Genomic DNA, 26,882 nt, shown 5'->3' on the forward strand with positions numbered 1-26,882 from the left:
GGAAATGAGGTTGTGGTTTGTTTCCCTCGGAAGTGCAAAATAGTAAGACAAACAACAAGGACAGCGTTAGCCAAGAACATAATAAGAAAAAACGAATATTTGAATTAGGAGAAAGGACACACTCTACTAATACAGGATAATAATAGTTTGTATTCACAATTCAATAACTAAATGTTTTTTCTACGAGAAGAATTGATCAGTTTGCCACATTTGATCATTTTATAGGAGCGACGCTAACGTTACAGGGCTCAAGCTAGCCTACATTGTATCATCTAATCTTGCCTTCCCCTTTTACGGAAGAGAAAGGTGAGTTGCGTTGGTGGTCATCTTTCCCAATGTTATTCCAGTCAGTGTTAGCAGTCAAATAGCTAAAATAACATTGTCAACAATCCACCGTTAATATTATTAAAATTACATTAGCTAGATAACTATATACGAGCAAACTAATGTTGTAAGCTAGTTAGCGTTTTAGCTACGAGACAGCTAGCTATTCGTCTCGAGACAGTTGGTCATTTTGTTCGCGACGGTGACGACATGACTTATTAGCTCGAACCTAACATTGCCCCAACTATCCTCTGATATCCCTTCCCAGTCATTTCTTGTAGAATAAATTAATTGCATTTCTAGATAGCTAGCTAGTGCAACTGCTGATAACTAGATGGCTAGCTAAAGAGTTTGGTTTATCTTTTCAAAATGTCGGCGCTGCGGATCAACTCGTTTAGTGGATATTGTGGTCATCAAATATGACATTATTGCCAATAACATGTTAGAACTTTGACAACAACAACGATTAATGCAGAATCTCCACATCCCGTTTGATTTCACTTTTCGGTATACTTTAGATTAGACCCCTAGTTCTGGTGCTTGGGAAAGTGAACGTGTTACAGGTAGGCTAATGTTTAAACTTGCTGTCTCTCCACAGGCAAGAACCAAAGAACCAGATACAAGATGAGGCCAGTCGGGTCCAAGGATTGTAACGATTGATCCTTGATTCAATGTCTGCATTGGGTAGGGTACCTAGGACAATGATGCCTGCCATTGCAGTATTATTCAGCTGTCCTTGTCTGACTCTTTGGCCTTGCTGAGGTGTGGTGTCGGAGAAGGTGCGGTCAGTGAGAATGGATCAAGGACCCCACCTGACATGACATTGGATACTTTTTTGGAACTTTAATCAAGAGACTGGGAGGAAGATGGAGAAAGAGGTGGCTGAGAGGGAGGTGGAGATGAAGGGAGAGACGTGGACTGTAGAGGCAACTGAGGAGAGTCCTGAAGAGCTGCTCTCAGGTGTTCCTCACCTCCCATCTTCAACCGCCATGCCCGACCAGTGGGAAGTCAGAGGAGATGAGGAGGAAACTCAACAACAAGTTCCCAATAAGGAGATGACTGACTATATCAAAGTTACCCCTCAGGATATCCAATCCCCAGTCAACCAGGAGGACTCGGAAGATGTAGAAGCAGAGGATTGTGGGATTGCAGAGGACAATGAGGTCTCTCTAAGACAGGAGGGGGTGGTGTATTTGGAGAGAGAAGGAAATGAGGAGACAGAGGGTGGAGATGAAGAGGAGAGCGGAGGGAAGGAGCCAAGCCTAAACGGGGAGTCAGGCTGGAGGAACTCAGGGGCCGGAGGGAGGAGAGGCCGGTCCCGGAACAGCGGAGGGGGGGGGGCAGCCTCGGAGCAAAACACTCAGGCTACATCGTCATCCTCGTCCTCCTACCTCCCTAAAGGTTCCCTGTCGTCGGGTGGCGGTAGGCACAAGCAGACCCGGAGGCGCAACCACCACCATCAACAGGGCCGGGGCCGGCGGCGGACGGGCACCCAGCTGGCCTTGGCCTTCAGGGAGCTGCTGTCGGAGTCGCTCAGCCCCTGGTGCATCTCCTGCATCCACATGGTGGTGGAGGTCATTGTCACCATGACCCACCGATGCGGAGTGGCCGTGGAGGTCGGAGGGGTGGCCCTCTACGACCTGGGCTCACAGATGCTCAACAGGGTCACTGACGTACCGGGGATGAAGGCAGATGCCCAACGCTTGCTGGAGAGGGCGAGGTGCGCCGGCGCGGTCCTGGTGGATAAGAGTGTTCGGTTGGTGAAATGGGTCCGGAAGGCCTCCCTAACTTGCTTCGGCCTCCTCTGTGCCGTGGTACTGCTGGGGTTCCAGTGGGCCCGGTTAACGCTGGTCCGGCTGGGCGGGGAGAGGGCCCAGCGGTGGTGGATTGCCATGCAGGACTCCAAGGTATGGAGGAGGGTGGCTTCGCTGGTGGAGAGGGTCAGCAGCTGGTTCAGGAGGAGAGCCACCCAGGTGCCCCCCTTGACCCCAGATTCTCCTGGTGGAGCAGGCAGATACCAACCTGGGAAGGAGCTGGAGAGACTGCTGGCGCTGGCTCAAGTCCCTGAGGAGGAGCTGGACCCTTTTACAGTGCTGGGGGTGGAGGCCCACGCCACTGAAGCTGACCTAAAGAGGGCCTACAGACAGCTGGCTGTCCAGGTGAGTTTACGGGTGCAATGAGATGTGCATTACATCTTTTGAATACATGTGTATAAAAATGTGTGGAATTCATTAAAGGAAGAGTGTAGCGGTTATAGTCAAGTGCAGTTTTGCACTTGGCTGTGCATGGCTGCATGCATCTTTTTTTTATATCCACAATAGAGGTTGACCGATTAATTGGAATGGCCGATTAATTAGGGTCCGTTTCAAGTTTAATAACAATCGGTAATCTGTATTTCTGGACACCGATCATGGCCGATTACATTGCACTCCACGAGGAGACTGCGTGGCAGGCTGATTAAATCAAATCAAATTTTATTTGTCACATACACATGGTTAGCAGATGTTAATGCGAGTGTAGCGAAATGCTTGTGCTTCTAGTTCCGACAATGCAGTAATAACCAACAAGTAATCTAGCTAACAATTCCAAAACTACTACCTTATAGACACAAGTGTAAGGGGATAAAGAATATGTACATAAAGATATATGAATGAGTGATGGTACAGAGCGGCATAGGCAAGATACAGTAGATGGTATTGAGTACAGTATATACATATGAGATGAGTATGTAAACAAAGTGGCATAGTTAAAGTGGCTAGTGATACATGTATTACATAAAGATGCAGTAGATGATATAGAGTACAGTATATACGTATACATATGAGATGAATAATGTAGGTTATGTAAACATTATATTAGGTAGCATAGTTTACAGTGGCTAGTGATATATTTTACATCAATTCCCATTATTAAAGTGGCTGGAGTTGAGTTAGTGTGTTGGCAGCAGCCACTCAATGTTAGTGGTGGCTGTTTAACAGTCTGATGGCCTTGAGATAGAAGCTGTTTTTCAGTCTCTCGGTCCCAGCTTTGATGCACCTGTACTGACCTCGCCTTCTGGATGATAGCGGGGTGAACAGGCAGTGGCTCGGGTGGTTGTTGTCCTTGATGATCTTTATGGCCTTCCTGTGACATCGGGTGGTGTAGGTGTCCTGGATGGCAGGTAGTTTGCCCCCGGTGATGCGTTGTGCAGACCTCACTACCCTCTGGAGAGCCTTACGGTTGTGGGCGGAGCAGTTGCCGTACCAGGCGGTGATACAGCCCGACAGGATGCTCTCGATTGTGCATCTGTAGAAGTTTGTGAGTGCTATTGGTGACAAGCCGAATTCTCTTCAGCCTCCTGAGGTTGAAGAGGCGCTGCTGCGCCTTCTTCACGATGCTGTCTGTGTGGGTGGACCAATTCAGTTTGTCTGTGATGTGTACGCCGAGGAACTTAAAACTTACTACCCTCTCCACTACTGTTCCATCGATGTGGATAGGGGGGGTGTTCCCTCTGCTGTTTCCTGAAGTCCACAATCATCTCCTTAGTTTTGTTGACGTTGAGTGTGAGGTTATTTTCCTGACACCACACTCCGAGGGCCCTCACCTCCTCCCTGTAGGCCGTCTCGTCGTTGTTGGTAATCAAGCCTACCACTGTTGTGTCGTCCGCAAACTTGATGATTGAGTTGGAGGCGTGCGTGGCCACACAGTCGTGGGTGAACAGGGATTATACCTGCTGATTATACCTGTTATGCAAGTGCAGCAAGGAGCCAAGGTAAGGTGCTAGCTAGTGTTAAACTTATCTTATAAAAAACAATCAATCTTAACATAATCACTAGTTAACTACACATGGTTGATGATATTACTAGTTTATCTAGCTTGTCCTGCGTTGCATATAATCGATGTGGTGCCTGTTGATTTATCATTGAATCATAGCCTACTTCACCAAACGGTTATTTAACAAGGACATTCGCGAAAAAAGCACTGTCGTTGTATCAATGTGTACCTAATCATAAACATCAACGCCTTTCTTAAAATCAATACACAAGTATAGATTTTTCAACCTGCATATTTAGTTAATATTCCCTGCTAACATGAATTTCTTTTAACTAGGGAAATTGTGTCACTTCTCTTGCGTTCTGTGCAACAGTCAGGCTATATGCAGCAGTTTGGGCCGCCTGGCTCGTTGCGAACTAATTTGCCAGAATTTTACGTAATTATGACATAACATTGCACAACCTTCAATGTAACAGGAATATTTAGTTTTATGGATGCCACCCTTTAGATAAAATATGGAACGGTTCCGTATTTCACTGAAAGAATAAACCTTTTGTTTTCGAAATGATAGTTTCTGGATTTGACCATGTTAATGACATAAGGCTCATATTTCTGTGTGTTATGTTATAATTAAATCTATGATTTGATAGAGCAGTCTGACTGAGCGGTGGTAGGCAGCAGCAGGCTCGTAAGCATTCATTCAAACAGCACTTTCGTGCGTTTGCCAGCAGCTCTTCCCTGTGCTTCAAGCATTGAGCTATTTATGACTTCAAGCCTATCAACTCCCGAGATTAGGCTGGTGTAACCGATGTGAAATGGCTAGCTAGTTAGTGGGGTGCGCACTAATCACATTTCAATCGGTGATGTAACTCGCTCTGAGACCTTGAAGTAGTTGTTAACCTTGCTTTGCGAGGGCTGCGGCTTTTGTGGAGCGATGGGTAGCGATGCTTCGAGGGTGGCTGTTGTCGATGTGTTCCTGGTTTGAGCCAAGGTAGGGGCGAGGAGAGGGACGGAAGCTATACTGTTACGCTGGCAATACTAAAGTGCCTATAAGAACATCCAATAGTCAAAGGTTAATGAAATACAAATGGTATAGAGAGAAATAGTCCGATAATTCCTATAATAGCTACAACCTAAAACTTCTTACCTGGGAATATTGAAGACTCATGTTAAAAGGAACCACCAGCTTTCATATCTTCTCGTGTTCTGAGCAAGGAACTTAAACGTTAGCTTTCTTACATGGCACATATTGCACTTTTACTTTCTTCTCCAACACTTTTTTTTTGCATTATTTAAACCAATTGAACATGTTTCATTATTTATTTGAGGCTACATTGATTTTGATGTAATATATTAAGTTAAAATAAGTGTTCATTCAGTATTGTTGTAATTGTCATTATTACAAATAAATACATTTAAGAAATTGTCAGATTAATCGGTATTGGCTTTTTTGGTCCTCCAATAATTGGTATCGGCGTTAAAAAATCATAATCGGTCGACCTCTAATCCACAATATAAAATGTAATCAGAAAATGACTAGAAGTAGTCTCTTCCTTAGTTTTTCTCTCTCTTCCATTATGTTTTCTGCTGTACCCTTCTGTTTGTATTTCATTTTTCAGGTCCATCCAGACAAGAACAAGCACCCACGTGCTGGGGAGGCCTTTAAGGTGCTGAGGGCTGCATGGGACATCGTCAGTAACCCAGAAACACGGAGGGAATACGAGCTGTGAGTTGAAGACGCACAAGCTACTGGACCAGTACTTATATGAAATGCAAGAAACTATGATCACATGACTTCACCTTTAACAAAAACATCTGAAGTTAGAACTCAGGCCTCTCACAATAGGATTACATATGGAGAAGCATTCCTTAACTGTGGTCCTTAGCATGTTATAGTCAATTTAAAGGCCTGTGGGATGTTTAGTTTAGTTCCTCAGTAACCCAGACACATGGAGAGAATACGTGATGAGTAGAAGGCACACAAACTGGACTATTACTTAATTAAAATGCAATAAACCGTGATCAAATGACTGCACTGAAGGCCGGTGGGATGTTTGGTGTAGTTGATATGGCTTTGACTTTTGTTTCCCTGCTCCTCCCTCAGGAAGCGCATGGCGAAGACGGAACTCTCCAAGTCGATGAATGAGTTCCTCACCAAACTGCAGGATGACCTGAAGGAAGCTATGAACACTATGATGTGCACCAAGTGTGAGGGCAAGCACAGGTACGTCACTGACAGAATTAATATCTGTAATATTTGAATCTATTAATAATCTATTAATAATATCTGTATCATACTTTTATAACCAGACTATTGTGAAAGTGAGGGATTGGAATAGTAATATAATTTACCTATCCTGACTACTCCCAATCACTAAAATTGTATTTGTACATTTTGCTGCTTACAAAATAATTAGTTACATACAAAAAGCTCAGGCCCTGACTCCTCCCTGTGTGTGCAGGAGGTTTGAGATGGACCGGGAGCCTGCGGAGGCTCGGTTCTGTGCAGAGTGTAACAGACGCCACAGCGCCGAGGAGGGAGACCTGTGGGCTGAGTCCAGCATGCTGGGCCTACGCATCACATACTTTGCCTGCATGGATGGCAAGGTCTACGACATCACAGGTACTGGCTTGACAATGACAGTTTTTGAGAGCATCAAAACTGTAATGCATTGTGGGTACAAGTTATTTATGCTGCGCTGTGATTTGTAGATCAGTCAGTCTGCAATCGCCACTGTCGAACAAGCCCATTGCTTTGACAAGCTGTGTAATGACACCCACATGGATAGTTAGGCTCTCATCTGTGCTAATGCAATACTGTGTATTGACTTAATGTTTCTGTTTCATCTGTAAACTAAAAGCACTCTTAACAAGCCAACTGACAGGCTCAAGAGCTCTACAACTAAATTGAATTCTAAACTGCTAAATAATGTTAAGATACCTAGTCAGTCAGACTGACTATTTCTCCTTGCCGCTTGCTTCAGTACTGTCACATTGATTAATTTGTCACCTTTTCCGCTCCCACCTTTCAGAGTGGGCCGGCTGCCAGAGGATAGGAATCTCCCCAGACACACACCGCGTTCCCTACCACATCTCCTTCGGATCCAAGAACAACAGCAACTCCACGCAGCGCCACAGGTAGGTCCCAGGGCACTGAGGGTTGCGTTCCAATCTAATTTTCCTCCTGAAGTTTGCAATCGTAAACTAATCCACACTAATGTAAAATGATTGTATTGGTGTCTGCATGGGCTAGAGGGAGTTTCCATATATACCAGTCATATCCTTTCAAATTTATGAAGGGAAGGGAACAAGTGCATATTTCGTGAGAAAGGAGAGATTATTGGGATACAACCTAGGTGTTATGTAACCAACCGTCTAAAAGACCACAGAGGCCTAAATTAGATTGTTCTCTGAAATACAATTACGCTCTGGTCAGTGCAGGTTCTCCTGCATGTGAAAGAGTTACATATTTATGGACAGAGATTAGTTTTGGAGCTCCAGATTATTAAGCATCTCTGATGCTTGTGAATGATGCCTCCTCTTGGCCAAGGCAAAAGAGGCAACAATCTCAATGTGACTTGCATCAGGGTTAACTATAAGCTAGATCAGGGATGGGGGTGGGGCCACAAAAAATCTGAACTCATTATGAGAGGCCGCAGTTGCTCGCGGGTCTGCGTACCCACATGAGACTGAGTTAATTTTTTGGGGGGGGTGGGATTGATCCAAGGCCATTTGGCCCACGTGCCCCCGGTTGCCCAACCCTAGTGGGCTAGATGGAAATAGAATGAATGTAACCAATCAAATTTATTGATATATACCTAGAGAGGAACCAGGCTATGAGGGGTGGCCAGTCCTCTTCTGGCTGTGCCGGGTGGAGATTATAACACAACATGGCCAAGATGTTAAAATGTTCATAAATTACCAGCATGGTCAAATAATAATAATCACAGTAGTTGTTGAGGGTGCAGCAAGTCAGCACCTCAGGAGTAAATGTCAGTTGGCTTTTCATAGCCGATCATTAGGAGTATCTCTACCGCTCCTGCTGTCTCTAGAGAGTTGAAAACAGCAGGTCTGGGACAGGTAGCACGTCCGGTGAACAGGTCAGGGTTCCATAGCCGCAGGCAGAACAGTTGAAACTGGAGCAGCAGCACGGCCAGGTGGACTGGGGACAGCAAGGAGTCATCATGCCAGGTAGTCCTGAGGCATGGTCCTAGGGCTCAGGTCCTCCTCCTCCGAGAGAGAATTAGAGAGAGCATACATAAATTCACACAGGACACCGGATAAGACAGGAGAAGTACTCCAGATATAACAAACTAACCCTAGCCCCCCGACACAAACTACTGCAGCATAAATACTGGAGGCTGAGACAGGAGGGGTCAGGAGACACTGTGGCCCCATCCAATGATACCCCCGGACAGGGCCAAACAGGAAGGATATAACCCCACCCACTTTGCCAAAGCACAGCCCCCACACCACTAGAGGGATATCTTCAACCACCAACTTACCATCCTGAGACAAGGCCGAGTATAGCCCACAAAGATCTCCGCCACGGCACAACCCAAGGGGGGTGCCAACCCAGACAGGAAGATCACGTCAGTGACTCAACCCACTCAAGTGACGCACCCCTCCTAAGGACGGCATGGAAGAGCACCGGCATGGAAGAGATGAGTCTTCAGTAAAGACTTAAAGGTTGAGATCGAGTCTGCGTCTCTCACATGGGTAGGCAGACCATTCCATAAAAATGGAGCTCTAGAGGAGAAAGCCCTGCCTCCAGCTGTTTGTTTAGAAATTCTAGGGACAATTAGGAGGCCTGCTTCTTGTGACCGTAGCGTACGTGTAGGTATGTACGGCAGGACCAAATTGGAAAGATAGGTAGGAGCAAGCCCATGTAATGCTTAGTATGTTAGCAGTAAAACCTTGACATCAGCCCTTGCCTTAACAGGAAGCCAGTGTAGGGAGGCTAGCACTGGAGTAATATGATCAAATTTTTTGTTTCTAGTCAGGATTCTAGCAGCTGTATTTGGCACTAACTGAAGTTTATTTGGTGCTTTATCCGGGTATCCGGAAAGTAGAGCATTGCGGTAGTCTAACCTAGAAGTAACAAAAGCATGGATTCATTTATTTTTCTGCATCATCTTTGGACAGAAAGGTTCTGATTTTGCCTCCCGGGTGGCGCAGTGGTTAAGGGCGCTGTACTGCAGCGCCAGCAGAGTCCTGGGTTCGCGCCCAGGCTCTGTCGTAACCGGCCGCGACCGGGAGGTCCGTGGGGCGACGCACAATTGGCCTAGCGTCGCCCGGGTTAGGGAGGGCTTGGTCGGTAGGGGTGTCCTTGTCTCATCGCGCACCAGCGACTCCTGTGGCGGGCTGGGCGCAGTGTACGCTAGCCAAGGTGGCCAGGTGCACGGTGTTTCCTCCGGCGCATTGGTGCGGCTGGCTTCCGGGTTGGATGTGCGCTGTGTTAAAGAAGCAGCGGCTTGGTTGGTTGTGTATCGGAGGACGCATGACTTTCAACCTTCGTCTCTCCCGAGCCCGTACGGGAGTTGTAGCGATGAGACAAGATAGTAGCTACTACACAATTGGATACCACGAATTTGGGGAGAAAAAAGGGGTAAAATTCAAAAAAAAAAAAAGAAAAGTTCTGATTGGACGGATGCAGAGCCTCGGTCTGACGCCATTAAAAGGTCATTTACCACCTTCACAAGTGCAGTCTCAGTGCTATGATGGGGTCTAAAACCAGACTTTCGTATACATTGTTTGTCTTCAGGAAGGCAGTGAGTTGAGGCGCAACAGCTTTTTTTTTTTTTAATTGAGAGGAATGGAAGATTTGATATAGGCCGATTCGTTTTTTTTATATTTTCTGGGTCAAAGTTTGGCTTTTTCAAGAGAGGCTTTATTACTGGCACTTTTAGTGATTTTGGTACACATCCGGTGGATAGAGAGCCGTTTATTATTGTTACGCACGCATCTATGAAGAGGGAACGCAACACCCTGCTACAACTAAACTCTCCGTGAAGCGAAAAAGGTATGGACTGTAGGTGCGAGTAAGGATGACAACAGGCAGAATGTGGTACCGTTTACAAGGACTTTATTCCTTTACACGGTAATATAGGGAAAAGGGGCTGGACGGAACCAAAGCAAAGAAAGTAAATCTCAAAGCCCCCCCCCCTCTCCTATCTTACCTGCCTACCCACTACTTACCTAATTTAGCACCACCTGGTGCTCTAACCAAAATACAGGGGGTGGTCCGCCCAGGTCTTACCTAGTGTGCCTAGACAGTGAATATACTACGTATGCCCGCGGGCCTCTTGCCTAAACACTCCCAAGGTGCCTTCCCCTTTCCCCCTGGGAACAAATGAAACAGAATATTAAACAATTTTACAAACAAACTAAGAAACAAAGGACATCAACTAAGCTCTACCTGAGCAACAAACTCACAGAACATACCAACTTCCCAGCAATGAACTATGAATGAATTATCTAGCAAAATCTCTGCAATGACCTCCCAGAAAAAAAAAAATAGCTATCAAAAAACTCTCTCAGCAATCCCTACCTCCAAAATCTCTCTCCTGAACAGAACACTGGCTTTTATATAGCTTCAGAACGAATGGGTAATTGGAGACAGCTGTGTCTTGACGAGGGGGCGGGGTCAGCTCTCCAATTAGCCCTGGAGTCGACCAATCAGCTGCTTGAGGGATTTCAGGCCCGCGGGCAATTTCCTGAAATAAAACACATGCAAATACACAAACTACAACACATAAACTGGGGAACGTAACAATTATGTTCAACATAGGAGGGCCAAGCACAGGAAGCAGCTCTTTCAGTAGTTGGAGTAGGGTCCGGTATGCAGCTTGAAGGTTTAGAGTCCATGATTATTTTCATCATTGTGTCAAGAGATATAGTACTAAAACACTTGAGTGTCTCTCTTGATCCTAGGTCTTGGCAGAGTTGTGCAGACTCAGGACAACTGAGCTTTGGAGGAATACGCAGATTTAAAGAGGAGTCCGTAATTTGCTTTATAATGATCATGATCTTTTCCTCAAAGAAGTTCATGAATATATTACTGCTGAAGTGAAAGCCATCCTCTCTTGGGGAATGCTGCTTTTTAGTTAGCTTTGCGAAAAAAGAAATGAATGAAAGGCTATCCAAGGCTCTGATGGTTTTTTGTTTCTCCCGTGAATAAAACTCAGACACCGAGTGCTCCTTTTTCTTGATTTTCCTGGAGTCACCTGTTGAATGTTTTTTTGTTTTTTTTAAATTAATGTAACTCTCCTTTCATGATCTCCAGGACACCTCCAGGCCCAGAGCACCCTCCTCCAGGCCCGACCAACCCTGCTGACCTGCAGGACTTTTTCAACCGCATCTTCCAGGGGGGACCTCCCCCTGATATGGCTGCCAACGGGGGTTTCTTTCCCTCAGGACCGCCCCCCCATCACCACTCTGGTGCTGGACTGGGACCTAGTGGACCTTTTTCCCCTCCTCCACCTCAGACTGGCTTCTTCATGCCTCCTGGGGGGCCCCGGCCAGAACCCAGCGATACGTGGGCTGAGAGCGGAGGCAAACCTCCTCCCCGCAGGAAGAAGAAGGTCCGCAAGCCCTTCCAGAGGTGAGAGTGGCCATTGTTGTGATACGTCATCATAGCAACACAGGGACACTCTACACATGGCCATATCTGTCTTCTTGCTTGTCTGTCAGCGAGCCCGGACCTCCCCTTACTGTACATGAGTCGAAGGATCACTCGAGCTCAGGAAGATTCACACTGGTCGGGGCTACCACCCGAATCAATGACTGACAACACATAGGTCCCAAGCCAGAGATGAGACTGGACCATGTACAAGAAGAAGAAACTAACTCCGTTTAAGTATATTTGGGGTAAGGAGGTGGCAGTATTTCTGCTTCTCCCACTCTCATTTGTTTTCTTCTTTGATGAAACAGCTGTAGCCATGCCACTGAAATCACAAGCCTATTGCTTATAATGCAAACACATTTCCTTAGGTCTTACTTTCCTGCACAATTCTGCATACACAATTACATGCCATTGGACTCTTTTAGTCCTTGAGACTTTTGTGGTACATTTTTGGGGATATGGTAATGTAATATTGCTTCAGGTCTCTGTGCATTTGTGTTTGAGAGGGACATGGCTAGAAGAAGCCAATCAGAATTGATTCATTTCTGAATTTAACTGCTCAAGCTGAATCCTGTGAGAAGACTGTCCAGAGAGAGGGCTCCTCTGCCTGTTACTGCTTGTACACATCCTTCCTTCCACCTGTTGCCTTCTTTGATCAATTGTTAGGTTATCATTTGAGCAACTGCTTTTCTGCCATTTTTATTGCTTTGAATGAAGTTAGAGTGAAAGTTTGTCACTAATTTATATTGGGAAGTAGGTTTGTGGGGAATGCTTTTGCACCTGAATTAGAGTGCAAGTATTCTCCCTGCCAAACATGGATACACTGCTCGTTGAACATCTTATTCAAAAATCATTGGCACTAATATGGAGTTGGTCCCCCTTTGCTGTTATAACAGCCTCCACTCTTTCACTAGATGTTGGAACATTGCTGCGGGGACTTGCTTCCATTCAGCCACGAGCATTAGTTAGGTCGAGCACTGATGTTGGCCGATTAGGCTGGCTCGCAGTCGGCGTTCCTATTCATCCCAAGATGTTGTATGGAGTTGAGGTCGGGGCTCTGTGCAGGCCAGTCAAGTTCTTCCACACCGATCTCGACAAACCATTTCTGTATGGGCCTTGTTTTGTGCACGGGGGTATTGTCATGCTGGAAAAGAAAAGGGCCTTCCATAAACTTTTGCCACAAAGTTGGAAGCATAGAATCGTCTAGAATGGCCTTGTATGCTGAAGCGTTAGATTTCCCTTTACTGGAACTGAGGGGCCTAGCCTGAAACATGAAAAAGAACCTCGAACCATTATTCCTTCTCCACCTTTACAGTTGGCACTATGCATTCGGGTAGGTAGCGTTCTCCTGGCAGATGATGAAGCGTGATTGACGTTGCTTCCGGAGGTAGTTTGGAACTTGGTAGTGAGTGTTGCAACCATGATGCTACGCGCTTCAACACTCAGCAGTCCCATTCTGTGAGCTTGTGTGGCCTACCACTTTGCGGCTGAACTGTTGTTGCTCCTAGATGTTTCCACTTCTCAATCACAGCATTTACAGTTGACCGGGGCAGCTCTAGCAGGGTAGAAATTTGACAAACTGACTTGTTGGAAAGGTGGCATCATATGATGGTGCCTTGTTGAAAGTCACTTAGCTCTGTAGTATGAGCCATTCCACTGCCAATGGCTATGTGCTCGATTTTATACACCCCTCAGCAACAGGTGTGGCTGAAATTGCTGAATCCATTAATTTGAAAAGGCATCCACATACTCTTGGCCATGTAGTGTATCAACTCCGTCTAGCTACAGTGAATACTGTATGTTTAATCTGTCTCTCAACACATTGAAGCCCACTTAGAATGACTTTGAGGCATCAGAGGTTAGCAGGTTCATAATCAAATCCAGACGGTTATATTGTGAGTCAAGGACCTAGGCTATTTACTGCTTGCAGTCGCTAAGTATTGGTGTGAAACATCAGTGTTCAGTTGATTTTGTAGTAAAGTTGATTTCAGATGGATGGATGAATGGATTTCAGATGTATGAATGGACAATGTTTGTTTTGTGAGTTATGTGGATTAAATTCCATCTTCAAGTTCCGACTCTCACAAGACATGTGAATGCTGGATAATTCCAATGGAGCAGAAACCAGGGGACCTGTCTAGAAGGCATCGTGTTGTTCCTGTGGCTCAAGAGAATGTCAAGATGCAATCCACCCCGAATTGCATCTTGATACCCTTTAAGATTGGAGGTGACTGAACTTCCATTGAGAACACAATGACTAGCAGTGCACAATATTGTTATCAGAGATTAGTCTTTGGCAGATACTTACCAACAGTTTAAAGGTTGGTTGAATGACGGGGGAGCTGAATATCAAGACTAACAGTCCTACCACCACTTTTTATTTTTAAAAAAAGCTACCACTGCCCTCTTTTGCCCCTTTCTCATTAGTCAGTATGCTCCAGATTGAAGAGGGATAGTATTCAGATCTCATTAGTCAGTATGCTCCAGATTGAAGAGGGATAGTATTCAGATCTCATTAGTCAGTATGCTCCAGATTGAAGAGGGATAGTATTCAGATCTCATTAGTCAGTATGCTCCAGATTGAAGAGGGATAGTATTCAGATCTCATTAGTCAGTATGCTCCAGATTGAAGAGGGATAGTATTCAGATCTCATTAGTCAGTATGCTCCAGATTGAAGAGGGATAGTATTCAGATCTCATTAGTCAGTATGCTCCAGATTGAAGAGGGATAGTATTCAGATCTCATTAGTCAGTATGCTCCAGATTGAAGAGGGATAGTATTCAGATCTCATTAGTCAGTATGCTCCAGATTGAAGAGGGATAGTATTCAGATCTCATTAGTCAGTATGCTCCAGATTGAAGAGGGATAGTATTCAGATCTCATTAGTCAGTATGCTCCAGATTGAAGAGGGATAGTATTCAGATCTCATTAGTCAGTATGCTCCAGATTGAAGAGGGATAGTATTCAGATCTCATTAGTCAGTATGCTCCAGATTGAAGAGGGATAGTATTCAGATCTCATTAGTCAGTATGCTCCAGATTGAAGAGGGATAGTATTCAGATCTCTAACAATCTGCCTGTACTCATTATGGCAAATCATTGTGTTTTTCCTGTGGAGATACAGTATTGGAAATAAATGTGGTGAAAGTTGATCATCTAATTCATTTTATAAGCCACGGGTCTAGCTAGGTTCCAGTGAAGGAGATAAAACATTCAAACGTTAATAGGTCTGATTCCATATTTATCGATAACCCCAGAGTAGCAGCGTTGATCTAGGTTCAGGCCTTTCCATGTAATCTTATTCATTAGGATCAAAAAGGCTAAATTGATCCTAGATTAGTACTCCTACTCTAAGACGCTTTATGAATATGTGCCCTGCCCAGGTATCGGTTCCATTTTACCTTTTTGATTTGTGTTATTCTGTGGATGTTGGGAGATGGGTTGTAGCTTTGATTTAAAGGGCCTAGGTCCCTTGTTGCGCATGTTTATTTGTTCTCCTTGAAGTGAAATGTTTTCAGTGCAATTGTCCACTTGCTTTTTATTTTTTTATGGAGGTATTAGAGGTTTAATTTAACCTGTTTTAGTCTGAATTGTCAATACTGTCAGATTGTTAGATACCCTAGTTGACTTGAGAATGTATGGCTTAAGTAGCAGTCTAAAGCGGCAAGTCAACTAAGGGCTCCCAATGTGGAAGAAGAGCCAATATCGCAGATTCTAATTTGTTCTTGAGATATTTTTAAACATTATATGCAAAAACAAATATTGCAAAAAAATCTGACAATCAGGGTTAAATGTGCGGGGCACTTGCATTTTTTTCATTTTTTGGGGTAGGAAAGTGAGTTTGCTGGCAAGAGTTTATTACAATTGTGAAACATCAGTGTTGATTTTCTTTTTGTCTGGATTTCATAGTAAAGTTGATTTCAGATGGATGAATGGACTTTCATTGTGTTGTAGATTGAATTCCGTCTTCAAATTCTGACTCACAAGACAGGAGAATGCTGGATAATTCCAATGGAGCAGAAACCAGGGGACCTGCTAATGGCACTTCTGGAGCACACTCATGAAATGGCGTTTTACAATACACAAATTTTAAACATACAGTAGATCAAACCAGTCTTTATACACAAGTGGTCCACAACACAGACCTGAGTGGTTGTCATGCTTTTCTGGTGGAAGACCATAGACAGCCATATTTAGTAATGACAACCACTTTGGACCACATCCCAATAGATTCTTGGGTGTGCAAGTGATAGTTGTGGAAAATAATAAAAAATGAATCTCCACACCACCCCCTTGGTACAGGACAGGTGGACTTATGTTGAAAAAAACCTAATCCTGTCACTATTTTTATTCTATAAATGGAGTACCTGACTAGGTTTAAATACCCCTGAATTCTGCTACATCTCCATAGATCCACTAACCTGGCTGTGTGACAGTTCCCCTCCTTTCCTTAAAGGGGTTTAATCCTTCATTTACAGTAAATTAACACTAGCCCCCGTTTCATTGTTGATTGCTGCACCTCGTGTTTTTCCATCCTCTGCTCTGATTTATCCTAAGTCATACAGCTAGAGCTATGGAAAGTCTAAAATGCACCTCTTTTCCATAAAAGGCCTTTTCTGGGCCGCTGCAGATTCCCAGAAGCCAGTTTGAGTCCTCTCCGCTCTCCGCTCTCGCCTCTAACACACCATTAGTGCTTCTGTCAAGGGGGGACACTTGGGATATTTACTATGTCTCCCTGTCCCACTATACCACAACTTCAACTAGGCCATCAAGTAATATTCAGGTAAGTCCAACAGAGATCCTTAACCAATCAAAAGCAGGGTTATAGCCATGTGCCACTGAGACAAAAAGCATGTTTCAGCTACGCAGTGTGTGCTACTGTTCCCTGAACCATGCTTGTTCCCATTCATACCAGTCTCTCGATTCTGATTCTCTTGCTTTGGAATAAGTTTTACTTAAACAGCACCCAGGTCTTTCCTGAAGTTAGATTTGTTTGCCACCAACACACTTCCTATCAATGAGAAAACCAGTAACTGTAGAAGTTAGAGGCAGCTTAATCCTTTACGAAACACCTTTAACATACCAGCTACTGTAGATAGTTTAACCATTTTACATTCCTTACTATATATTTACATCTAGCTTTTACAAAATAACTGACAGCATAGATTTTTTAAAAACACAACTCCTCCAAAAATTGACATATTAAGCAGCATGTCCCTATAAGCAATGATACTGCTACTTGTGCCCTTCACCATAATCAATGCCTCTTCCTTTAAAACTTGCCTTTCAGTTCCCCAATAACCCTATGAAGCATTTGACAGTCTAGGTAGGCCACCAGGCCACCCTGGTTGGCCCAGCGGTCTGCCCCAGGGCTCTCTGAGTGGGATTGGTGGTAGGTCAGTTCCCCCTGGTCATGGTGCCCCCCCTCACAGTGGCCGAAGCGGAGGCACTCTTTAAGGTCCAGCATCCCCCCACCCAGTGCAAGGAGCAGGGCATGGGGGCCGCAGGAGTCCCACTTGAAGGTGCTGCCTTCAGAGAGGACGTAAATGTCAGCTAGGCCCAGGATCACACACAGGATCTTGTATCCGGCCCCCGATGCATACATCAGCCTGTCAGGCCCACACAGAGGGGCCAAGGCCTCCTTCACTGCCTGCTTCTCACTGGAGCTCAGCACCACCGATAGTCCTGGACACTCCGCAGGTCTTTCTTTAGGTCGAAGCACCGAGCAGGCTTTGACACTCCCACATGACACACCCCAGAAATGCTTCCCCTTCCAGCTGCAACAAATATGCACATCACATCAACCATATGTCATTAAAGGAAGCTTAGATGGTGAGGTCTGAGCATTACTAAGTATGTTATTTCTGTGTTAACGCTATTTAAATTCAGTAAGTGGATTGAAAATAGTAATTGCAAATGAAAATACCTTTTCCAATACTTAACTTGAAAGAAATTGGTAATTTAATCAACAACTTAAATTAAAGCATTGACCCTAACCCTGGTGTCAAAATGATTGCCGTTCTGGTTCTAGAGTCAAATCCAATTGTTTTTGTCACATGCTTTGTAGACTAACAGTGAAATGCTTAAATACAAGCCCTTCCCAACAATTCAGAGAGAAAGAAAATAGATAAATAATAGAAAAGTAAGAGTCTCACCCTGTTGGGTCTTTGTGGTTGAAGGGCTGGTTTATGACCCCTATGATTGGTTCCCCAGTGGCGCGGAGGTATACCCCAATCAGGACCAGGGCACACTGCAGACCTGAAGGACAGAGACAGCCCTCCTCCACCACCTCCTCACGACCCTCAATGTACTGGCTAGTGGCATCTGAACGAAAACCAAACACATAGAAACAACACACTATATATACAAAAGTATGTGGACATCCATTCAAATGAGTGGATTCGGTGATAGGTGTACGGGGTTGCAAACTAAGAGGAGTGGGGGTTGGATCCCCACTGGCTGTAAACGAACGAGTGATGCGCGTTTGGAGCAATTCTGGCTGTATCTAAGGCTCAGCCAATGGTCCACATAGCAAACAGAATGCAGAGCAGCACGCAACTGAAGGAAGAAGAGACAATGTGCTAGTTACAGCATCAGCGCGCACTCTGGAAAGGCAGCTTGCCAGTCAGAGCAGCGAGTCCCCTGAACCGTAAGAAATAGGTAACTTTAGGTGAGAAGCCTGACCATGGAGACGGGTGAGAAGGTGATGAAGCGTACTTCATGAGCTGTAACCGAAGAACTACTAACAGTTGGAAAGTTTGAGGTACGGGAGAAAGTGGTGGAACAAGCATTGTTAAGTATCTTGCTAGCTGGATCAAATTCTCTGTTAGCTAGCCAGAGAAATGTTGAGCAACATTAGCCAACTTATCTGATAAAATAATTTGAGTTTATGGTGTGAAAATGAACTTGCTAATAAAGTCAGACAGCTAACATTACAACATCAGATGAGCTAACATTAGTAACCTTGGGGCAGCGGGTAGCCTAGTGGTTAGAGCGTTGGGCCAGTAACCTAAAGGATGCTAGATTGAATCCCTGAGCTGACAAGGTAGAAATATGTCGTTCTACCCCTGAACAAGGCAGTTAACCCACTGGTCCTAGGCTCATTGTAAATAACTGGCTTAACTGACTTGCCTAGTTCAATTTTTTTTTTTTTTTAATATATATATAACCAATTCACTATAGTATTAAAACCTCTAGCGACTCCCAAACCCGCATGCGGGACCGTAATCATCGCCTGAAACTAATTAGCATAACGCAGCGGACATAAATGTCCCTAGAAAATATTCCTATTCATGAAAATCACAAATGAAATATATTGAGACACAGCTTAGCCTTTTGTTAATCACCCTGTCATCTCAGATTTTCAAAATATGCTTTACAGCCAACGCTAGACAAGCATTTGTGTAAGTTTATAATAGCCTAGCATAGCATTATGCCTTGCTAGCAACAGGCAACCTTGTCACGGAAATCAGAAAAGCAATCAAATTAAATCATTTACCTTGGATGAACGTCGGATGTTTTCACTCACGAGACTCCCAGGTAGATAGCCAAAGTTCATTTTTTCCCAAAATATTATTTTTGTCGGCGAAACAGCTCCGTGGCTGAGAAATCGCCCGGAAATTGCGGTCACCACAACGCCTAATTTTTTTCCAAATTAGCTCCATAATATCCGATAGAAACATGGCAAACGTTGTTTAGAATCCTTCCTCAAGGTGTTTTTCTAATATCTATTCGATAATATATCTGTCGGGACAATTCCTTTTTCTCTAGGACCGATTGGAGTAATGGCTACCTCTGTACTTTACGCGAGAATCTCTCTCGGAGCCACCATGTGACCACTTACGCAATGTGCCCCCATACAGCTATTCTTCAACAGAAATGCGTAAAACTACGTCACAATGCTGTAGACACCTTGGGGAATACGCAGAAAGCGTAAGCTCGTTGATGGGACATTCACAGCCATTTGGGAAGTCATTGTAACGCAGCGCTTTCAAAACCTGGGGCAGTTCTGATATACTCACAGACAATATCTTTACAGTTTTGGAAACGTTAGAGTGTTTTCTATCGAAAGCTGTCAATTATATGCATATTCTAGCATCTTTTCCTGACAAAATATCCCATTTAAAACGGGAATGTTTTTTTTCCAAAAATACTGCCCCTAGAGTTCCAAGAGGTTTAATTAACTGGTATATGACTCCTTGCATTCCTCAAGCTATAACGGTTTAGTTGCTTACTAGATCCTTTGTGAAATGTTAACTAACTAACCACTCACTATCTGTTAACTAATGTTTTCACTCTACAGTATGTGGTTAATTTTCAGAATTAGGTGAAAATGAGGCGTTGCTTGTTAAACAAGTGGATTCAGGGATCAAGTGTAGCTGGAGCTGGGCCTGGCTTAAACTGGATGCCACTATAGAGGTGAAAGGAACACCACACACTTTCCCTCTTTCTCACTTTTGCTGGCACATTGTAGAACAGATGTCCACAGGCAGAAACTGTACAATGTAATACTGTGCAGTGTAGCCCAAATATATTGCTTTTGTTGTGTTGAACTTGACAGTAATACCTGTGTGAGTGAGGGAGATGAAACTTTTTTTCTCAGTGAATGTTATTTTTGCACACATGTAGCCTCTTGTGCATTTAATCAATGTCTATAGTGGTGATAATAGAGAAAAAAATAGAATGCCCATTTGTTTAATTTAATTTCTACTTATAGATGGGGTTTTTTCTCCCAAGTACAATATTAATGTGTGTGGTCACAAGCGTTCTATTATGAAGGCTATCATGACTAACTGCAATATTAGTGTATTGTTTTTTTCTCAAGATGAGTGTAATTTGCAGTCAAATCTAGGCAACAAATAACATTGGATTGCTTTCTTTACATTTTTAGCTGTGAGTTAGGTTCACATTAACCACTTTATTTTACACACAGAGACTGATCATGTAGATCATATTATTTGTTGTTTAATTAGTTAACCTGCAGTTCCCCCTAGCAGGGATTGTTTTGCATGTTTCAGTGCAAACAAACAATTTGTCACCTTTTTGGGCCCTCAGCAGTTTGCATCCCATGCACCTAGGATGCCACCTTTCCAACAAGTTCCTTAAATTTCTGCCCTGCTAGAGCTTCCCCGGTCAACTGTAAGTGCTGTTATTGTGAAGTGGACACGTCTAGGAGCAACAACGGCTCAGCTGCGAAGTGGTAGACCACACAAGTTCAAAGAACGGGACAGCCGCGTGCTGAAGCGCGTACAAATCATCTGTCCTCGGTTGCAACACTCACTACACAGTTCCAAACTGCCTCTGGGAGCAACGTCAGCACAATAACTGTTCGTCGGGAGCTTCATGAAATGGATTTCCATGGCCGTGCAGCCGCACACAAGCCTAAGATCACCATGCGCAATGCCAAGCATTGGCTGGAGGGGTGTAAAGCTCGCCGCCAATGGACACTGGAACAATGGAAACGCGTTCTCTGGAGTGATGAATCACACTTCACCATCTGGCCATCTGGTTAATCGAGATCGGTGTGGAAGAACTTGACTGGCATACACAGAGCCCTGACCTCAACTCCATTGAGATTAGTTGGAACGCCGACTGTCCGTCAGGCTTAATCGCACAAAATCAGTGCCCGACCTCAGTAATGCTCTTGTGGATGAATGGAAGCAAGTCCCCGAAGCAATGTTCCAACTAGAGGTCGACCGATTAATCGTAATGGACGATTTTTTTTATATTATTTTTTTTTTTTTACACCTTTTACTTAATCTTTATTTAACTAGGCAAGTCAGTTAAGGGGCAGAACGACAGATTTTCACCTTGTCAGCTCGGGGGATCCAATCTTGCAACCCTTAACTAGTCCAACGCAATAACGACCTGCCTGTTTCTCGTTGCACTCCACAAGGAGGCTGCCTGTTATGCGAATGCAGTAAGCCAAGGTAAGTTGCTAGCTAGCATTAAACTTATCTTATAAAAAACAATCAATCATAATCACTAGTTAACTACACATGGTTGATGATATTACTAGATATTATCTAGCGTGTCCTGCGTTGCATATAATCTGTCTGAGCATACAAGTATCTGACTGAGCGGTGGTAGGCAGAAGCAGGCGTTGTGCGTCAAGCATTGCGCTGTTTATGACTTCAAGCCTATCAACTCCCGAGATAACCGAAGTGAAATGGCTAGCGAGTTAGCGCGCGTTAATTGTTGTGTTGCTGGTTCGGGCCCAGGGAGGAGCGAGGAGAGGGACGGAAGCAATACTGTTACACTGGCAATACTAAAGTGCCTATAAGAACATTCAATAGTCAAAGGTTAATGAAATACAAATGGTATAGAGAGAAATAGTCCTACAGTGCCTTGCGAAAGTATTCGGCCCCCTTGAACTTTGCGACCTTTTGCCACATTTCAAGCTTCAAACAAAGATATACTGTATTTTTTTGTGAAGAATCAACAACAAGTGGGACACAATCATGAAGTGGAACGACATTTATTGGATATTTCAAACTTTTTTAACAAATCAAAAACTGAAAAATTGGGCGTGCAAAATTATTCAGCCCCCTTAAGTTAATACTTTGTAGCGCCACCTTTTGCTGCGATTATAGCTGTAAGTCGCTTGGGGTATGTCTCTATCAGTTTTGCACATCGAGAGACTGAATTATTTTCCCATTCCTCCTTGCAAAACAGCTCGAGCTCAGTGAGGTTGGATGGAGAGCATTTGTGAACAGCAGTTTTCAGTTCTTTCCACAGATTCTCGATTGGATTCAGGTCTGGACTTTGACTTGGCCATTCTAACACCTGGATATGTTTATTTTTGAACCATTCCATTGTAGATTTTTTTCAAACTTTTTTAACAAATCAAAAACTGAAAAATTGGGCGTGCAAAATTATTCAGCCCCTTTACTTTCAGTGCAGCAAACTCTCTCCAGAAGTTCAGTGAGGATCTCTGAATGATCCAATGTTGACCTAAATGACTAATGATGATAAATACAATCCACCTGTGTGTAATCAAGTCTCCGTATAAATGCACCTGCACTGTGATAGTCTCAGAGGTCCGTTAAAAGCGCAGAGAGCATCATGAAGAACAAGAAACACACCAGGCAGGTCCGAGATACTGTTGTGAAGAAGTTTAAAGCCGGATTTGGATACAAAAAGATTTCCCAAGCTTTAAACATCCCAAGGAGCACTGTACAAGCGATAATATTGAAATTGAAGGAGTATCAGACCACTGCAAATCTACCAAGACCTGGCTGTCCCTCTAAACTTTCAGCTCATACAAGGAGAAGACTGATCAGAGATGCAGCCAAGAGGCCCATGATCACTCTGGATTAACTGCAGAGATTTACAGCTGAGGTGGGAGACTCTGTCCATAGGACAACAATCAGTCGTATATTGCACAAATCTGGCCTTTATGGAAGAGTGGCAAGAAGAAAGCCATTTCTTAAAGATATCCATAAAAAGTGTTGTTTAAAGTTTGCCACAAGCCACCTGGGAGACACACCAAACATGTGGAAGAAGGTGCTCTGGTCAGATGAAACCAAAATTGAACTTTTTGGCAACAATGCAAAACGTTATGTTTGGCGTAAAAGCAACACAGCTCATCACATTGAACACACCATCCCCACTGTCAAACATGGTGGTGGCAGCGTCATGGTTTGGGCCTGCTTTTCTTCAGCAGGGACAGGGAAGATGGTTAAAATTGATGGGAAGATGGATGGAGCCAAATACAGGACCATTCTGGAAGAAAACCTGATGGAGTCTGCAAAAGACCTGAGACTGGGATGGAGATTTGTCTTCCAACAAGACAATGATCCAAAACATAAAGCAAAATCTACAATGGAATGGTTCAAAAATAAACATATCCAGGTGTTAGAATGGCCAAGTCAAAGTCCAGACCTGAATCCAATCGAGAATCTGTGGAAAGAACTGAAAACTGCTGTTCACAAATGCTCTCCATCCAACCTCACTGAGCTCGAGCTGTTTTGCAAGGAGGAATGGGAAAATAATTCAGTCTCTCGATGTGCAAAACTGATAGAGACATACCCCAAGCGACTTACAGCTATAATCGCAGCAAAAGGTGGCGCTACAAAGTATTAACTTAAGGGGGCTGAATAATTTTGCACGCCCAATTTTTCAGTTTTTGATTTGTTAAAAAAGTTTGAAATATCCTATAAATGTCGTTCCACTTCATGATTGTGTCCCACTTGTTGTTGATTCTTCACAAAAAAATACAGTTTTATATCTTTATGTTTGAAGCCTGGCAAAAGTGGCAAAAGGTCGCAAAGTTCAAGGGGGCCGAATACTTTCGCAAGGCACTGTATATTTCCTATAATAACTACAACCTAAAACTTCTTACCTGGGAATATTGAAGACTCATGTTAAAAGAAACCACCAGCTTTCATATGTTCTCATGTTCTGAGCAAGGAACTGAAACGTTAGCTTTCTTACATGGCACATATTTTACATGGAGCATATTGCACTTTTACTTTCTTCAACACTTTGTTTTTGCATTATTTAAACCAAGTTGAACATGTTTCATTATTTACTTGAGGCTAAATTGATTTTATTGATGCTAAATTAAGCTAAAATAATTGTTCATTCAATATTTTTGTAATTGTCATTATTACAAATATTTTTTTTTATTTTTAAATCAGCCAATTAATCGGTATCTGCTTTTATTGTCCTCCAATAATCGGTATCGGCGTTGAAAAATCATAATCGGTCGACCTCTAGTTCCAAGCCTTCCCAGAAGAAGCAAAGAGGGGACCAACTACATTTTTCTTTTTCTTCTTTTTTTAACCTTTATTTAACTAGGCAAGTCAGTTAAGAACAAATTCTTATTTTCAATGACGGCCTAGGAACAGATTTGGCAGAATTGGCAGAACGACAGATTTGTACCTAGTCAGCTCGGGGATTTGAACTTGCAACCTTCTGGTTACTAGTCCAACGCTCTAACCACTAGACTACCCTGCCGCCCCACATATTAATGCCCATGAATTTGGAATGAGATGTTCGACAAGCAGGTGTCCACGAGAGGTCGACCGATTATGATTTTTCAACGCCGATACCGATAATTATTTTATTTATTATTATTATTTTTTGTAATAATGACAATTACAACAATACTGAATGAACACTTATTTTAACTTAATATAATAGATCAAAATCAATTTAGCCTCAAATAAATAATGAAACATGTTCAATTTAGTTTAAATAATGCAATAACAAAGTGTTGGGCACGTTTTATGTTACTTTGTGCTGTCATTTTGGACCGGAATAAAAAGTGTGCCTGTTCACTACACTCTGCTCTCCTGCACCTGACTTCGCCTGCAATACACACTCCTAACACAAGGACAAATCTCTGCCCTGGAATTTGTGTAGTATTTACACCACACAATAAGTGGATCTGCTCAGTGCTCACACATCCCTTCTAACATTATCCATAATATCATTCCAAGTATATCTACGAAGACAACAAATCGGGTTTTTAAAATAGTGACTCCTGGTCAGGTATTACCAATGGGGTCAATCCAGATGCCCAGGTCAGAGGGGCTGAGGGGTATGTGGAGGTCGTCTGTGCCCGTGTCTGTGAGTGTGAGCGAAGCGTCTTGGTGGATGGCACACGCCAGGAGAGTCGCCGCCATCTGGTTCCCATCCAGCACCGTGGCCAGCAACGCGGCCGTCTCCTTCTCTGTCCCACACACTGTGACTATCACACTCTCACCTGGGACGCACGCATGAACAAACACACAGAGCCAACAGGTAGTCGACAAGTCCAGTGTTATTAAACAATTTGATGGTAGAGTGGAATTGTTGCTCTTATCTATCTGTGTAGTAAGTAACACTTATTACCCAAGTAGCTGTATATGTTTCATAGTAATAATAGTAATTGTGGATGCTGTTTCTACTAACCTAGTCCATTTTCAAACTTGTTAGACTCCTCCCCTTGTATATGATCAATAATTTCGGGAAACTAAGGTAAAACAGGATAAAACCAGGGGAGGGGTTAGGGTTGCCATAAACATTTTATCATACTAGAGAGGGATATGCCACAAATCCTTCAGAGGGTTGCCTGGATTTCAGACATGAAACAATCCTCATCATGATAACATGAGAAGTGTTTTGGTTCCTGTACCTGAGCTCCAACATCATGGCGGATCATCTCTTGGATTACCACATCGGCTAGCGTCTTGAAGTCCTGGACAAACTTCTTGTTCTTGTCCACCCCAGTCTTCTCCTGGACCAGCAGCTGGAAGAGAGGGGCCTCCTGCCTGCACACGCGGGCCACGTTGGCCGCCTTCTCTGCCACATGCAGCAGCAGCTTCAGCAGATCAGCCATACCTAACTGACACCTGACCTGAGAGGGTTAACACATTAAATACCTATGTGTAGGCTAGAGGGGCCTTAGATATGGGGTCAGAGTTTCTGGAAGAGGGTGTTTTACAAAAAACATGTGCCACAGCGTGGCTGAACTGAGGGGTTACAATTTTTTTTTTGCCACAGCATAGTAGTGGGCCATAGCTCCTCTCAATGGGGAAAGGATCTTGAAGATGTCAAAGATTAACTCTGTAGGGGTTATAATGAAGCAATTGACTGAATTACCTGAGGTTGTCTACTCTGGGTTCACGCCTAATTACAGCCTCTCAAATGATGAAACCAGGACATCTCTACGTGGCTGCAAAGGAAAAGAATGAGCCCATTTAATAAGAAATAACCTAACCTGTTTAATGAAGCCAAGCACTCTATCCACATACAAAAACTTCAAATAAGTCCAGTAACCTAAAACTGATCTTTCTGGTTCCTCCTCACTGCTTTAAGTCAAAACAATCTATGGCATTTGGGCACGTTGAGGCATCTGTGTGGTTGCCCCATTGGGTATTTTTGTACAGCCAGTGTTTCTCTGGTTATGGCCCTGCTAACAAATTGTTTGGAGACACACAATTCAAGAGTTAAACTGATTACAATCTTCTAGAGTGCACAGTCAAGAATAGGCCACTAACACAGAGAACACCAGTTTACTAACACAAAGAACTGCAAAAGTTTCCAGTGAGTATCAAGAATGGTCCACCACCCAATGGACATCCAGCCAACTTGACACAACTGAAGGAAGCATTGGAGTCAACATGGGCCAGCATCCCTGTGGGATGCTTTCAACACCTTGTAGTCCATGTCCTGACGAATTGAGGCTATTCTG

At 43.7% G+C, this 26,882-nt stretch overlaps 2 protein-coding genes across 5 annotated transcripts in view; one reads left to right on the top strand and one right to left on the bottom strand.

Moving 5' to 3' along the window:
• LOC110528262 (uncharacterized) lies at positions 1-15,630 on the top strand. The gene is made up of 7 exons (XM_021610176.3): positions 1-306; positions 923-2,483; positions 5,697-5,803; positions 6,182-6,301; positions 6,540-6,700; positions 7,110-7,215; positions 11,363-15,630. Exons 2-7 carry the CDS (start codon positions 1,191-1,193, stop codon positions 11,682-11,684), a joined length of 2,109 nt encoding a protein of 702 aa, XP_021465851.3. The 5' UTR covers positions 1-306; positions 923-1,190; the 3' UTR covers positions 11,685-15,630.
• The window catches only part of LOC110528263 (inositol polyphosphate 1-phosphatase), a 19,645-nt gene continuing 2,908 nt past the window's right edge, over positions 10,146-26,882 (bottom strand). The window contains exons 2-7 of one of the 4 annotated variants that reach the window (XM_021610177.3): positions 26,291-26,363; positions 25,824-26,045; positions 25,601-25,661; positions 25,206-25,412; positions 17,857-18,025; positions 10,146-17,478 (exon numbers count right to left, since the gene is read on the bottom strand). In XM_021610177.3, coding sequence (XP_021465852.3) covers positions 16,974-17,478; positions 17,857-18,025; positions 25,206-25,412; positions 25,601-25,661; positions 25,824-26,027 — 1,146 coding nt within the window. In that variant the 5' untranslated portion in view covers positions 26,028-26,045; positions 26,291-26,363 and the 3' untranslated portion in view covers positions 10,146-16,973. The remainder of the gene's footprint in view (positions 17,479-17,856; positions 18,026-25,205; positions 25,413-25,600; positions 25,662-25,823; positions 26,046-26,290; positions 26,364-26,882) is intronic. The other 3 variants (XM_036983849.2, XM_090241522.1, XM_090241521.1) reach the window with 3 other exon arrangements.

This window comes from Oncorhynchus mykiss, chromosome 7 (assembly GCF_057628025.1).
Source record: "Oncorhynchus mykiss isolate SJ-2025 chromosome 7, ASM5762802v1, whole genome shotgun sequence".
NCBI classification, from domain to species: domain Eukaryota; kingdom Metazoa; phylum Chordata; class Actinopteri; order Salmoniformes; family Salmonidae; genus Oncorhynchus; species Oncorhynchus mykiss.

What these genes read in the sequence shown, in the direction of transcription:
- LOC110528262 (XM_021610176.3), top strand. Translation starts at nt 1,191, where the DNA reads ATGGAGAAAGAGGTGGCTGAGAGGGAGGTGGAGATGAAGGGAGAGACG. An exon ending in CAAGGTCTACGACATCACAG is followed by an intron (nt 6,701 to 7,109) that starts GTACTGGCTTGA and finishes CCCACCTTTCAG; the next exon opens with AGTGGGCCGGCTGCCAGAGG. An exon ending in AACTCCACGCAGCGCCACAG is followed by an intron (nt 7,216 to 11,362) that starts GTAGGTCCCAGG and finishes CATGATCTCCAG; the next exon opens with GACACCTCCAGGCCCAGAGC.